The sequence below is a fragment of the Stegodyphus dumicola genome, chromosome 9 (assembly GCF_044657685.1).
Source record: "Stegodyphus dumicola isolate Sdum_Otavi_A_Nest chromosome 9, ASM4465768v1".
In the NCBI taxonomy this organism is placed as follows: Eukaryota; Metazoa; Arthropoda; class Arachnida; order Araneae; family Eresidae; genus Stegodyphus; species Stegodyphus dumicola.
Genome location: NC_140776.1, coordinates 58,159,916 through 58,176,029, shown reverse-complemented (window position 1 = coordinate 58,176,029; position 16,114 = coordinate 58,159,916). Strand labels below are relative to the sequence as shown.

The 16,114-nt window shown below is 31.5% G+C and overlaps 1 protein-coding gene across 3 annotated transcripts in view; it reads left to right on the top strand.

Moving 5' to 3' along the window:
* Ate1 (arginyltransferase 1) overlaps positions 1–15,813 on the top strand; it is a 79,166-nt gene extending 63,353 nt beyond the window's left edge. For all 3 annotated transcript variants that reach the window (XM_085823493.1, XM_035363159.2, XM_035363160.2), the window contains 4 exons: positions 5,749–5,927; positions 9,576–9,675; positions 11,333–11,453; positions 15,324–15,813. In XM_085823493.1, the coding sequence (XP_085679619.1) occupies positions 5,749–5,927; positions 9,576–9,675; positions 11,333–11,453; positions 15,324–15,502 (579 nt within the window). In that variant the 3' untranslated portion in view covers positions 15,503–15,813. The remainder of the gene's footprint in view (positions 1–5,748; positions 5,928–9,575; positions 9,676–11,332; positions 11,454–15,323) is intronic.
* The last annotated feature ends 301 nt before the right edge of the window (positions 15,814–16,114 follow it).

Sequence of the window (16,114 nt, the reverse complement as noted above, 5' to 3'; positions counted from 1 at the left end):
TCAAGCAACGTGATAAGGAATTAAATATTTGATGATAAAGAGATTGTTAGAATTAAGAACGTTTTTAGAAGATTGGATAACCCTAATGTTTCGTAACAGAAAGACTGTGAAATGATCTTGCAGAATTGGAAACTCTTCTTTCTACACCGTATATAGCCACAAAAATACTGCAATCTGAAGAATTGATGGGAGGCGAGAATGAAAGAATGTGATGTTTGTTCTTTCTGAAATGGAGGATTTATTTCAGAAGGAATCATTTCTTAAATGAAGAAAAGAGAAACTAGTTTGCTAGACAATGAGATCTTGCTGAGTTCAATGTATGTTGATCTGAAACACCGAATTTTCTTGGATGACAAACATATTAAAAAGGCAAAGAAAGCCATATATGAATTTTCATTAAGAATGAAATTATTCTCGGAACAATTGAAGTATTCGACAGGACAGTCAAATTGCAGACATTGCAATTGAGTCTCTACCATCCTCTTTCAGTGATAAATTAGATTTTGAGAAAAATTTTTGGACAATATTGAAAAGGCTAAGGCAAAGCAAATGAAAATAAAGAACCAAAAGCCTTTAGATATAAAAATGAAGAAATACAAATACAAACAAAATTTCTCCATGGCCTTTGAAGAAATAGAGAAATATGATTGTACTTGCAATACACCTCTTTTAGAACTTATAAAAATCTATCCTGAAAAGTTAACACTCCATCATGATGTTATCCAGCAGCTGCAAGCACTGTGATCCAGCAGCTGCAAGCACTGTATCTGTTAGATACATATCTATTTTACATGTTTTCTGGTGACCTGTATTACTTTAAATCTTCTATTTTTATTCTTTTTAAGTCCAGACTTTTTACATCCAGACCTTTCTTTCTTTTTTTTATTTTTAAAATTTTTTATTTATTATTTACAATCACTATTACACAGGTTAAAATGCCGTTTAAAAACACATACAATAAAACATGTTAGTAGAGTTGAAAAAAATTTTTAAATATGGCAGTTGTTCACAAATAATTAATATCACATAAAAATACATAATATAAAATGACAAAATAAATCAGTTATTCTTTAATTTGATTCTAAATTTAAGTTTGGTTTTCATTTGAACCTTTCTGACACATCATTACTGCATGTTCCTAACAAAAATATTCGCACATCTTATGCAGGAATATTGGGTCAATCTACTTTTCTTACTTGTTTGACGTGTAGAGCATCTTTTGAGTTTCCTTGTATTGCGAGCGCAATTATAAGTTCCACACATCTTATCCAGAGCATCAACACCGCATTTTGTAGCATTATAAAATGTGATTATATCTCGCTTTTTTTCATCTCCAGTGTCTGCATCTATAGTATAATCAAAGTGCATACTTGATACAAGCAAAACATTTTTGCCTTTTATCGGTATGTATGAAACTAAAGTACAGTTTTTAGAAAAACCAAATAAGCTTGAATGTACTTTTTTTCCTTTAGATTTCGCAAAAACAGGGAGGTATTTCTTTGTTATTTTTTCTTAATGTTCCAACGTAAGAAAGTTTTTTTATCTTTTAGGGCTTTTACAACATCAATAGAGGTAAACCAATTATTTGCTGAGATATTGTGACCGCTGTTGAAAATTGGTTCAGATAATCGCAGAACAACATCTAGTGGGGAATTACTGACACTAAATGCGCCTTCGGGCTGTTTTCCGGCATATATTTCTAATTTCAATGTATAAAGCGTTTTAGCATCAACTGCTGCAAAAATTTTAATGCCATATTTATTTGGTTTTGATGGAATGTACTGGCGAAAAGGGTTTCTAATTTCTCATCTATCGTAACATTTTATCCCATGCTATAATTACACTTACATTTTCCCACAAATTTTTCTAATAGTTGCTAATTTATCTGTTTTCCTTCTCTCGTTCCTCGTCTCTTTATCATCAAATCTACAGCATCTTGAAAGAAATTTAAATTGCTTCAGACTCATTACCCTTCTAAACATCTCAATACCCATTCCATCAGTAGACCACAGTTCTTCCAAAATTTGTCGATTACTTCACAAAACGCCAGCTAATAAAAGTAAACCTATAAATGCTTTTATTTCAATGATATCTGTTAGTCTTGCATCTCTTTCTCTATTGTAGAAATTGTAGAAATGTATTTTTTAGTGTATTTCGCAATTTTTTCCAATATTTTCCAATGGGGGGGGGAAAGTTCCAAAAGTCGTATATAGTTTTTGTACCTTTCGCATTTCCGATTACTCCAGGTTGTGGTAATATTCTGCGATCTAACTTTGACATTTTTTCTTCCGGGCGATTTCGCCCATTTAGTGCTTTTGTCTTTTCCTACATAAAAATCACCATTGTTAGCATCATCATCAAGTTCTGAGTCATTATCATTATAATAACTTTCAATACTTTCAGAATCCACTTCAAATGTTTCTAAAATATACACTTCTTCATCACTTTCATCAACTTCTTTAGCATTTAATTCCTCATTTCCATCCCTGAACAGAATATTATGGACTAGTTCAAGGTCTTTTTGATTATTCAAATCTAAAAAACGTTTAGCACTCGTAATGGGAAAAATAAATCAAAAATCTATAAGAAATCTCGATACTTCCATAAAGCTTCAGGAAACAAACATTATCAGGCGTGTGTATCTGACAGATACAAATTTTTAAATAAGCTTAAAAACAGGAAATACTCCTACACTGAACTGGTCGTTACTGCATTCCAAAGGAGGGGGTGGCCAGATGGACAGATACTGATAAGGTCAAGGTCGTGAGAAGAAGTTTAAGGGGACAAAAACAGAGATTTTGACACGCCTCTATCTGTCGGATCAATGCGCCCGATGGAGTGTTAAAAGAAGTAGCCAAGTAGCCCTAACAGTAACAGCTCATCCTCAAGTTAGTGTGGAAAGACTCTTCTCAGCTCTGAAGTGTATGAAATCGAATCCATGGCACTCTGGCAAAGAAGATCATGCCCAAGCTATACTGTTTCTTAGAAATAACAAAGGCCAGCCTTCCCGTTTTATAATAAATGCTAATTAATATAAATAAACAATTTGATATGCCATCAATTTTCTTCTGTAGCATCTATTACTTCTTTTATATTAAAAAAATAAGCTATTACTCATGTATATATGTTTACACATATACTAAAGAATGATTATATTATCTCCTAAGATTAATTTTAGTAGAATTATCTAAATATTGTGAACCCATAGTAAGTTTTAATTCCGAAAATTGTTTTAAAGTAACTTGAATGTAAATTGTTAAAAATGTTTAACGGGGACTTAAATTAAATCATGAATAACAAAATTTCAATTGTAAAAAGAAATTAAATTAAAAGCAAGTAATCATTGCCCAGATATTTCTTACGTCTAATTACCAGTTCGCTTTACATTTTCTTTTTCAATTAATATTGATATATACATATATATACAGTCAAAAGTCTAATTTGGACTCGTCGGGACTTCGGCGATTGCGGATTATAGATCATCAGTTTAAATCTGGTAAGATGGCATGCAGAAATTATAAAATTAAAAATATGAAACCATAATTTATGAAATAAAGAGCAATTATGATCTAAAGGATATCAAAATTTACAAAAAAAAAAAAAGCTTGATATTTATTTGGTTACTTTATTAAACATTTCTTTCAATGCACGCATGCGTAAAGCATACATTACGCATAGTTGAAATTAGAAAATTGCAACCAGAAAACTATTTGACGTGTATTCGTGATATTTATAATGAGGAGGAATTTGATTTAAATCATATCAAAGACGGAGTACATCGAGATGAAATACTACATTTAGTAAGGAATTATAAGCTGAATAAAATAAAAACATCTGCCCTGAAGATAAGAATAGTGCTGACAGATCAACTTCCAGTTCATAGTGTGCCGCGACACCCCCCCCCCCCATCCAGAGCAGCACGAAATTGATAAACAGATTTCGGAATAGTTAGAGAAACAAATCACCTCTCTGTCACTTTCGTCATTCCTTTATCCATTTTTTGCAGCAGTTCCACTTTTTGTTTGATGTACATCGAAACAAGCTTTCGCTTTGTAGATCCTTTGGCAGCTCCAGAATAGGAAATTGTTTTCGACGTAATCGAAAGTTCAAGCTTACTTTTATAAAATTTCTCTAACAGTCTGCAAAAAATAATAAGCCGGATCCAATTAGAAAATTACGGAACAACGCAATATGCAACATTAACTGAAATAGATAATTAGATAATTTTAGCTTAGCTTATACCATCCGTTTCGTAGACGCATTATGCGTTTACGCATGCGCAGAAAGTTTGTAGCTTTGAGGTCTGTATTATGGATGTCCAGATTAAAGACTTTTGACTGTATATATATATATATGAGGGAGTAGGAGTCAGAGTCAGTCATTTTCCTGACCGACTCTAAAGCCTAGTCCATAACAGCTGGTTGAAGGTCTGTGTGGCATGCAATAGTGAAAGCAGGATTGAAACTCTACTCTGGGCGTCTCCAGACACGTCTTCAATGATCGTCACAGCACAGTTGGAAGTGGGATTTATCGCTGAAGACCTAAACGTCCTCATTCAGCATCATTCCAACCTGATTGAGCCAAGCACCACTGTAATTTGGCTTGACAGTGTGTAGGCGTGAATGGCAGGTGGCGTAACGGTCGGTATGAGGACAGATTTAGCACTATCACCCATCTCTAAATGGTCATGGTGGACACTAGTGTGCGGCTTGCATGTCTAATGGCTGATAGCGATGAATCAAGTGCTGTGATAACTGATATGAAAATCACCCTGTCCTCCCAATCTGTTGTGCCCCTAGGTCGACCACTACTATCACGGCAGTTAAATCTGCCATTGTCCACCAGCATCTTCTAATCACCTCATCGCTTCAACTCATATGACGAGCCATTCTCCAGTTTGCCTCTTTCAATCCAATGAGACTACCTCTTTCAAACCCTGACAGTTGCTCGTAATGAGCTCAAATCCTGCGGCGAAACATTTTTTTTCAGTTAATGAAAGGTAGCCTAAATCACAATGCAACAGAAATTTTTGCCAACAGTTCAAGAACAGCTCCTTATATACATGTGCTGGATGAGTTCCAGTGTGCTGGAAAAAAAAAAAAAAAAGAGTGAGAGAGAAAAAGGGAACAACAATTTGCCATTTTAGCATCAAGATGATATGTTATTCAGTAGATGTGAAATCAGCGATGAACTTTGGCAAAATCTTTCAGTTTGAGATGTATCATGCTGAGCAAAAAGACTGCTACAGAGCCAAATTAGTGATCATATTCATTTATGCTATTAGATGGTTGTATTTCTTCGACATGGAGGTCCTTTATTTAATGCCAAAGTGAAATTAAGAAACAAGACCCTCCACATGCTTTATTATAAAAAAAATGTCTATTGTGCATCCTTGAAGCATTAAGCATATATTAAAGTGAGCTGCTACTCTTGAAAAATTAATTCTCTTTTTGTCTCCTCCTGTCTTCAGAAAATTTAAGGAACAAAAAAAAAAAAAAAAAAAAAAAAAAAAAAAAAAAAAAAAAAAATGCCGGTGATCTGGAGGTCTAGATATTTGACCATTCCAGATATCGAACATCCAGATTTCAGACTTTGTACTATATTATTCATTCATAAAATGGCAGTATATAAATTTTTTGTGATTAGCATAAATACTTTTGAAATGCTGTCTTTATATGACATACTGCATAGTAGTGTAAGCTCTGTTTAAATCTGCTGAATATTTTGAGCATGTTTTTTACATTTCAGCATTGTGATGATATTTTGTGTCGGAGTGGCTATGGATCATTTCACCAGCAATATTGGTTAGACAACAAATTGATAGCTGTTGGTGTCATTGATATTTTGCCTTATTGTGTCTCTTCTGTATATTTCTATTATGATCCCAGTTACAGTTTTTTGTCTTTAGGAACATATGCTGCTTTGAGGTAAATTTTTTAATTTTAGAATTGTTGCTGTATAATTTTGTTATTGTATTTCGTTAAAAACCGTAATCCATTTCTTAATAAAACATTTTCAAAAAAATTATTTATCTGACAATTGAGTGGTGCATTTAATAATGCTTGTGTATAAGTTTTTAAAATTTTTATATATATATGAACTTTTTGAAATATTACCGTATATATAACCATGTATAAGTAAAAAATTTAAAGAAAGAAAAAATCAGACTTGAAGTAGAGGGTCAACTTATTGTTGTTGGTGAACTTGATTATTAAATATGTCGCTGTTACAGAACAAACACAAAATTCTGTATTTATCTTGCTATTTATTTTTATTTTTTTTTATTATTATTTCACTTCATCATCTGGCTTCACAGACCAATTCAATCTGTACAATATCCACGAGGCAGTCTTTAGTTAATATAACTGTATCGTATCAATAACTGTAACCATACTGAATAAGTCATTGATTACATCTTATGTATCTTGATCATACACATGCTTTTTTACTTTTCCTTCTTTTCATAATGTCTGATTTATCGGAATCTATAAAAATGGCTGTTTCCAAAGCCATATACTCCTTCCCACATACCCCCAGTGAGATATGTGAAACAAAAGAGAACATCAGACACTGCGAAATTAAAGCTGAAAGTAGCCTCATTTGCAGAAAGTATGAACAACTGTGTTGCATCACATTAGTTTGGCATGAATGAGAAGATGGTCTGTGACTGCAGGAAAAATGTGTATATTAAAGAAAACCCCTAAATCTAAGAAGGCCCTTTGTCATAGATCAGCATCTGTCCCAGAACTATAAAAAATCTTAAGTGACTGGGTTCTAGACAGCAGATAGCACAGTTATGTCGTAACCCAAACTGTGATATGTTTGAAATCTATGAAACTTGTGAAGCATGAAAAATTTCCTCCTGTAAATAACTTTTAGTACATCACAATGTTGATGCACAAGATTCGTGAATTGTTATGGACTATGTTTATTCCTTCGTACCAGAATTTAACAAAAATTGCCGATTCACCTTGAAGACAAATTAATAAACTAAAATAAAACTTTAAAAAATAAAAGTATGTGAATGAAAAAATAAAGATAACTAATTTTTATAATATCTCAAATAGGAAGGATGGATGAAACTCCCATGACTTTTGATCTCCCTGAAAATTTCATTGTTAATAAAAAAAAATAGAAAAACAATTCCTGTAAAAATGACTGGTCATAAGAAAACTTGTTTCACAGCAACTTACTGCCATTTACTAAACAGGTAAGAAACCTGTTTAGTAAATGGCAGTAAATTGCCTTTCATGATTATTTTCAAATGATAAATGTTACCAAAAAAGACAGCATATCCGTCAGGTGCTCTTGATAGCACTCAGAAAAATGGTTAGATGGACGATACCATAATAATTGACTGGTTTTAAAATATATGGTGCAAAAAACCAGGTGCACTTTTAGGAAAACCTCCCCTTTTGATTAGCAATATATTTCTACCACATCGTTCAGAAGTGGTAAAAAAGCATGCAGAAAGTTCAAAAGTAACACTTTCTGTGACCCCAGGAGAGCTGACATGCACTGTATAACCACTGGATGTCTGCATAATTAAGCTGTTCAAGGTGAATGCGCAACCTGTTGGTCAGAATGGATACAGTTTGATTTACCTGCTAAAACCAAAGTGGCAATATTAGAAAGCCGGGCATAATTTTAATTTCATGGGGGATAAAAAGATGCCAAAATGGTAATCATGATTCCAGCTGAAATGATAATCTAATCATTCAAAATGTTTTGCATTTCCAATAACTTAATGGCACAGAAAATGATGCTATCTATTCAAGTGAGGATTATTATACCTTATAATATGTATAATGTTTAATGTACATACAGCCTGCGCTTTCTTGCAACTATTCATTACAAGGCTATTTGGCCTTGACTCCCATATGTTTCTCATAATTCACGAGGCAGTCGAAGGGGATGAAAATCCGATGAATGGAACTGTTATGCCATTGTTTATGATCGTTCGCACAGATTTTGACGAGTCATATCATTCTTAACTTGGACGGAAATGAAATTAGTTACAACATTGCACTTAGTCTTTCATATTAATTGTCAGTAATTTAAAAGACGTTTTGAAACATATATGGAACGATAATAATTTTTTAAAATCTAATAACACAAAAATGAAGAGAGAACTCGCATACATTTATAGAGAGTCACATGGGGCTCGCGAGCCGCAGGTTGGCCACCCTGCTCTAGATGATTCTTAGTTTTGTTTTGCCAAGAAAATTTTCTTCACATGAAAGGAGAATGTCTGTTTAGTATTTCATCATAGTTTTAACTTTCTTATTTCATATTAGCAAAAGCTAACAGCAGAAAGTTAGTAGAATCATTGATTAATAAAAATTTTCTTAGAAATCAAACTCCACTGGTAACAAATAAGCTATGGACTATCAGTGTGCTCTGACATTTAACTTATGAGATTCTATTTTGTCAGGGGAGGATATTAGTGAAATTATAATTTTTATAGTGTCAGGGCATTGTGTTTTGCACCTCCAAATTATTTCATTTTGGGGAAAATAGTGACAAATCTTTTACAAAGAATTGTGCTTTATGTACGTTGCTGAAGGTTTATTGTAATGTTTTATTTTAAGTCAGCCTTGACATCTCTTCAAAAAGTATCAATGTTAGTAAACTTCTTCCAGAATAGTATGGCTGTCATTCCTTGTGGTTTTAAAGAGAGACCTTCAAGTTTTTCATCACATATCATGGTCTCAGAGTAGAATGCTAAATTTCCTGGATTTTAATTTTCAGCCTTTACAAGAAAAATGTTTCCCAGAAATAAATTAAATGTACTGAATTATTAAAACTCAGATTGTGCAAATTCTATTTCCCCAGCCTTAGTGATTTTTAAGATAAAATTTCTTATTAAATTTTATTTCATCCAAATCTACCATATACATCTAGAATTTTTATGATTATTCAACCAGTGTACAATCAATTAAAATCTTTGTATTTAATTTTATTTTACATTAATATATGATACACTGACAAATTTATCACCATAAAAGTATGTACATTAATTGTTGATTTTACTTTCTCCTTATTTTAAGTACTTTAATAAGTAAATGCTTTCCTTCTCTATTCGGGACTTTCTCAGTATAAAAGTATAAAAAAACTGCAAAATGAAGGTAGCCAAAGAATGTACAGTTTAGAATATCTAATTAAATATTTTACATGAGAATCATTTTATAAATAGTTCGGTAACTTGACTTGCGAACTATAAAGTAAATTTAAAACTATTTGGAATTCTTTCTGATAGTATTGCAGGGCAGCAGGAAAACCTCCTAAAAGCACCCAGTTTTTCATATTTCAAGGTTGGGCCCCATAGAATAGATTAACATGTTGAAAATAGGTAGAATTATTCTTAGCAGGAAATGAAGATACTATAACTATAGTATAAATATTTGAACATGCAGATGGAAAAAAGATAGGTATTAATATAGCTTTTTGTGACAGTTATGAATAGGAGTTACTTGTGCCTGACTTTTTTATAAACTTTTATTATATTTAGTGTTTTTTAATTATGTAAAAAATGGAAGTGCAGAATATCATTCTGTTGTGTATATTATTTTCAGAGAAATAGCTTTAACCCGTGAACTTAACATCAGGTATCCTGCTCTTCAGCATTATTACATGGGTTTCTACATTCATTCATGTGTTAAGATGAGATATAAGGTATAATTTTTTTCATTGTTTTAATTCAATTGCAGTTCTTTCTCGCTCCAAAATCAGATATTAAGAATTATTTAAATACATTAAATATGTGAAAATATTTTATTTTGTTCATGATTGTCAACATAAAATTTAAAGAACTAAAATTTTGTGTTCTGGTTATAAAATTTGAATTTTATTAGTTAATTAACAGTATTTAAACAGATTAATTGAAATTTCTATTTTGAGCTCATTTTCATGTGTAATAATAATGAAATTTAGTCAGATTTCAGGGGGGTTGCATAGATTACCCCTCTTTTTTTGTACGATAATGAAGTACAAAAATACGCTGAAAAGTGTGCAGACATGTCTTATGTAAAAATTAGTCTGTGCTGAGAATGTAATAAAAATCTTAGTATACACCATAAAATAATAATGAATACATAATCCCCTTAAGAATTTCATTAAAATATTCAATGAAGTGCTTAATGCACACATTATTTGTTACATTGTTTTATGTATTTCATTTTATTATTTTCATTATGTATAATTAAGAATGATTCACAGTGTATTGGAGAATGAATTGGAAGTAATGCTTCAGCATATAAGACAATAAAATCAAAATAGATCTTATCCAACTATTAGAAAGAGCATATAAATCAGATAGTTAAATTAGTTATATTTTTTATAAAACAAATTTGGTGTAAAAGATAGCTTTCTGATTTAAATCACTTCCAAATAAGTCTACATTCTCTGTTCATTTAGTTAAAGTATCAAGCAGATTCAAAATTACAGAATCTGAAAGAGCATTGTAAGTATTAGTGAGTAAAACTTTTACAAATTTTGTGTTAAAAGATTGCATATTAATTTATTGGTGTTTTACTCATTAATGTTATTTTTTTTAATTGAAGTTATTTAATATTTATACATTGAATTGAATTGTTCATTGAATTCAACACATTGAATTAGTGTTGACCAAGTGAGGACCTTCAAGCTGTGTCTGTCTTAGTAGTCTATTGTATGGTTTAAATTTGTAGAGTGGCAACTTGTGTTTCCATATGTGACCATGCTGTGTAAAATATTTGTTGCATTTGGTCACACATTATATGCCTCTAAGCTGAAACTGCTAGATTTTCAATTGTTTAAAATCCAAAAGCTTGCAAGAGAACTTCTTTCTCTGTGTAAGGAATCCTGCTTTCGACTCCATTAAAATGAGAATTTAACAGTGAATATGTATTGTTTGGAGCTTTGTGATTGACTAAAAGCTGTAAAGCTGTAGCTGATTTGTTGCTAGAGTAACAAATTATTATTATCATATATTTGTAAACGAGTAGTTCATATAATTTTAATTATCATATATTTGTTAATGAGTAATTCATATAATTTTAATTATCATATATTTGTTAATGAGTAGTTCATATAAATTTTAAATAGAATAATCATTGGCACCCAAATAAGGTTATAATCAATTGATAGCATATTTATTTTTAGTACTGAATTATGAAAGAAGATTTTAAATATGTGATGCTAGTTAGAATGTTTCGTTGGCCTTTGATTAGTTTGAATTGGCCATCATTGCTTTAAAAAGTATAAATTTTTCCAGATTAAATTAAATTTCAGCTCATGTTTTTTTTGTGCTTTGTGTTACTGAAGGTGAAAGTTGGATTTTATGTTTTTCCAGGGCCAGTATTTTCCCTCCTTTTTACTGTGCCCAGAAACATTCATCTTTCAACCAATTGAAAAATGTAGGCCTAAATTAGATGTAGCAAAGTATCAGCGTTTGGAAGAAGATTCCAGCAAAGGTATATAATATAAATTTTTATTTGCTAATTTAATAATTATTATGAGGTATATTTAATAATTATTATGAGAAGCAGTTTTTGAGTTCTTTCTTTCCAAATTTTTGTCATTAATATAATGCTTATATTCTAAAAGTTTATTTAATTTTCCAATCTTGAATGCATAATCACTTAAGTATTTAATTTTTCCACTTTTGAATGTTTTTTAAAATATTTTTATTTTATTAAATTAAATTATTGTTATTAGTATTATTGTAATACCAGTTATACACCAGTTGTCCATAATAATGGAAACGGTTAAAAATATGAAGAATTGTGTCGTGTGCCTGATATGGTGTAGGGATACATTTGGCATCTAAAATTGTTCAGGAATGGAGCTATATAAGTTCTGAATGGTGGAAACACTTAATACTCTTCTACTGTCTGAAACTGCTCCAGTTATATAAGAGATACTAGGAGAGAAAAACAATATCTCATTTTGTTTTCAAGCAGTGTGAACCACTGTGTATTTAAATACAGTGATTATGCTCACTGAATTTACTGAAAATTGTGTTATAAGTTTCCAAGGCATAACTGAGTCATCACATTTAACTGCAGCTTCTACTAATCAGCTCCAGTAATTATTAGCTTCTACTGATATTCTTCATGCATATTGTCTTCCTGAGGTAGGAAATAGTATAAAGATTGATTTATCTGAAAACAGTACTTTTCATAGATTCTGTATTTTATGTTCCTGGCAGCACTATAGTTTCTATTTTGCATTTATTTATTAAACAAGAGGGTTTCAGATAGCAGGTCTGCTGTCAATATTTTTCTTAGCAGTTCCCATTTTACTGTATGAATTGAAATTATGTTCTGTAGTTGCATGTTAAGCTCAACAATAACATTTTTTCTTTTAAAGGAATTTTCTTTTTGATATAACATTTCTGTTTAACATCTTTCTGGCTGTTCTGGATAAATTTTGTTTCATAACTGTGTTTCATAGATGGTGTTTTGCTAAGAATATTCTATGTTGCTGTCATGCTGTCATGGATATAATACCTTTCAATATCCCCAATAATTTTACAGATGTAGTTGCAGATGCACTACCAAGCTGGGTAATAAAAATCTGCCAATTTGAAATTCTGTTATGTCAGTTATTTTCCTTCATTGTAAAATTTAAAAATTATTATTGAAATTTTTACAATTTTAAACAATCTTAAAAAATACGTCTAAAATAATCATATAAAATAAGTGACAGCTGCTTTTATGGATTACTGTGTAGACAGAGCGAAACAAAATGAACTTTTTGAAACATGTTTCCATTATTTTGGACAACACCTTTATAATAATTACAGTAATTTATTACATCATGTTAAAATTGAAGTGCTTTTATTGCGAAATATCCTGCATAAGTTTTTCTACATTTTTTTTCCTTTACTTTTCTTTTCTTCCCCCCCCCCACTTCCTAAATTATAGCAGGGAATAAATATAATAGATTTAGAGTGGTGTAGACAACTTATTCCTTTTTATACTTTTGGTGCATTTTGCCGTCATTCAGAAAAATGTTTTTGGTTTAATAATTTCTAAAGGAATATGAGATGAAATGATTGTGATTATGTTAAGGATACAATAGTTCTAATAATTTTTTTATAACTCCCAATTTCAATTTTAAGTTATTAGAAACTTTTTTCTTATTTCAAGACTGATATATGGGGAAAAAATATTGCCAAACATTAGAAAATACACTAAAAAAATTAGCAACAAATGCTAAAAGAAAAAGTAAATAAATTCAAATGTAAATATGGAATATACAATTTACATATGAGGTAGAAGTTGCATCACCAAATATAAGTAGGCAACCAAAATTAGCATAAAACGCAATCCCGCAGTCGCACGATAACCCCTTAAAAAGAAGCATGCTGGGCCTATGTATCAGTTCGCAAGCAACGATAATTCCATATATTCTGAGACAGTCAGAGTGGAAAGCAGTAGCCAAAGACACCATTTGCTCAATGAAATGTGTTGGAGTGCTGTCAGGATGTTGCAAGCTGGTGCAAGGTAATTTGCTGTTGCAGGAGAGCTGAATGTGCATTGTAATGTCATCAATAGTCTATGAAATCATTATCAAAGTGATCAAAAGCCCTGTAGAAGACATGGTTGTGGATGCTAGAGGATTACCACAGTAGTAGACAATTGCTTTCTGTAGCTATGTGCAAGATGCGGTAGATCACTAATTAGCATAACACTAATTAGCTCTCTGCTGCTGTAGGATGGCCCAAATCCGTTGACTGCATGAAAGTGAACTATAAGTCTAATGTGCTAACTTCATGAAAGTGGAGTATACATCCAAAAACCTGTGTTTATGTTCCTTTTTCCCCATTGCATGTCAGAACACAATTGATTTGGGCTATTGAACATCATAGTTGGATGCAAGAGAGTGGAACCATGAACTTTTTACATACGAGTCCTGATTTGATATCCAGAGCAATAGGGCAGTAATATGGCAACAGCCACGGACATGCTACTAAGCACCAAACATGTCGAAAGAGACCATTACAGAGGAGGAGGCTTACTTGTATGGGCTAGGAGAGTAACGAATAGCCACACCAACTTCTGTGTGGTTCCTGATAGTTGCATCACAGCTGTCCGATATTGTGACGAAATTCTACACCCTCTTGTGTGTCCTTTTATTTCTACAGTAGGTTCCGATGCAATATATATTAACAGTAACTTCTGCCCACATAGAGCTCAAAATGGTGGGGATTTATCTGGAGAATGAAACCATTTCACATCTGCTGTGGCCTGCTAGATCACCAGACCTGAATCCCATAGAGCATGTGTGGGACATATTAGGACAATGAGAGCAGGTTGTAGGAATCCTTCACGAGCTCCAATATGCATTACTACTGGAATTGGCACTACTGCTGTAACAAGCAATCAACAACACTGTTGCCAGCTTGCCTTACCATTGTCAAGCATGCATTTCAGGTGGAGGGTATCGTACCCGTTATTAGCAAGATGTTCCCATTGTACATTTTACTAACCCATTTGGTCTTTTGTGATTTGTTAGTTGTTATACATGTGTATGTCTTTGCTTTATTGCTTGGTATGTTGTCTAGTAATGCCACACTAATTTCTTGAATCAATGTAACGTGTGTCCATTAAATACTTTTTATATTATTCCATGTTTTGCCTTTGTTATTATTTATTTAGCAGGAGTACATATTTTTTGCTGATTAACCAGTAATCTCTGTTATGAAGTGGCAAGCCTTAAAGAATAAGATTTCAGTTTTAGTTTTATATTTACTATCTAGCTTTTTCATAAACTAAAGAAATATGTATTTTTATATATTTTTATTTCAAACTAAAGAGAAGCTCAAGCTAGACTACTTTCATATGTATCCATTACCTTACCAATATACACCAGAGGGTAGCGTTAATCTTGCAACATATTGGATTCATTTCGTGTAACCTGTAGGAGTATATATGAATGCACTGTATATTTAATTTGTAGCACAAAATTAAATTTTAATGCTTCTTGTTTTAATCTCTGCTTGCCATTAATCTTTAATCTCTGTTTTAATTTCTGAGTATTATCTTTTTTAAGAAAGATCCATTCATAAAAAACTGCAAAGTAAGTGATTAAAGTATATTTTATTTGATTTTTACATCTAAGCAGTACCTAAAATTAAAAATTCTCCCCTTTTTACTACTATTTGCTCAATTTCTTTGACATTTGTATGATATTGTAGTCTCTGCATCATATGTATATATATATAATTTATCAAGCAAAGCAGTAATATATATATATATTATGAATACACATGAGACTTAACAGTCTAGGTGTTATTTGTTAAGAGTACATAGTAAAATTCTTTTCTTTCTTTATAGGAGACCCTGACGGAGTAGTAAATTTGAAAGAAGTATTGATTCTTTTTAATAAGAGACCAATGATTTATCCAGTCTATCGAAATTTAAATAGGCATGCCAATGATGAAAATCTTGTGAAAGAGTATGCAGGATTGGTTGGCAGGAAATGCTACCGAAAAATGCTACTGTATAGAAATTAACTTTTTCATTTGTAAATGCTTTCATATTATGACAGCATTTAAATTTCCACATTGGAAATATTTTTATAGCAGCTGGTGTATTATTTCAAATTGCTATGTGCTTAGCACATCATGCTAGACATATTAATTTAGAAGTCAGACAACAAAATTTCAGCGTTATATTTTCAAATTTTCACATGAAACTAGTCCTGTGAAAATTTGAAAATATAACACTGATTTTTATTGTTTGACTTCTAAATTAGTACTTGTTTGGCATGTGATGGTATCATAATTATGTTAGACGTATATTAAAAGTCATTTAAAAATAAGGAGATTTGTAGTTATCTTGTGAGAATTTGACATTTTGCACAATTAAAACATCTTTAAAGGTTAAAAAAATGATTATATCTAATCTTTTTGCATCAGTTATCACATTTACAATATATCAATACTTTAGTGCAGCAGTTCCCAAACTTTTAGGCCGAAGAAACCCTTTTGCTAAATTTGGTGACTTCTTAACATTTTGGAAATTACAAGAGTAGTTTGTATACAGAATTTTGAATTTGGAGATTTATGAATTTTTTGATTTTTTTTTTACAAACATAATAACATGGGAAAATAGTATCATAACAA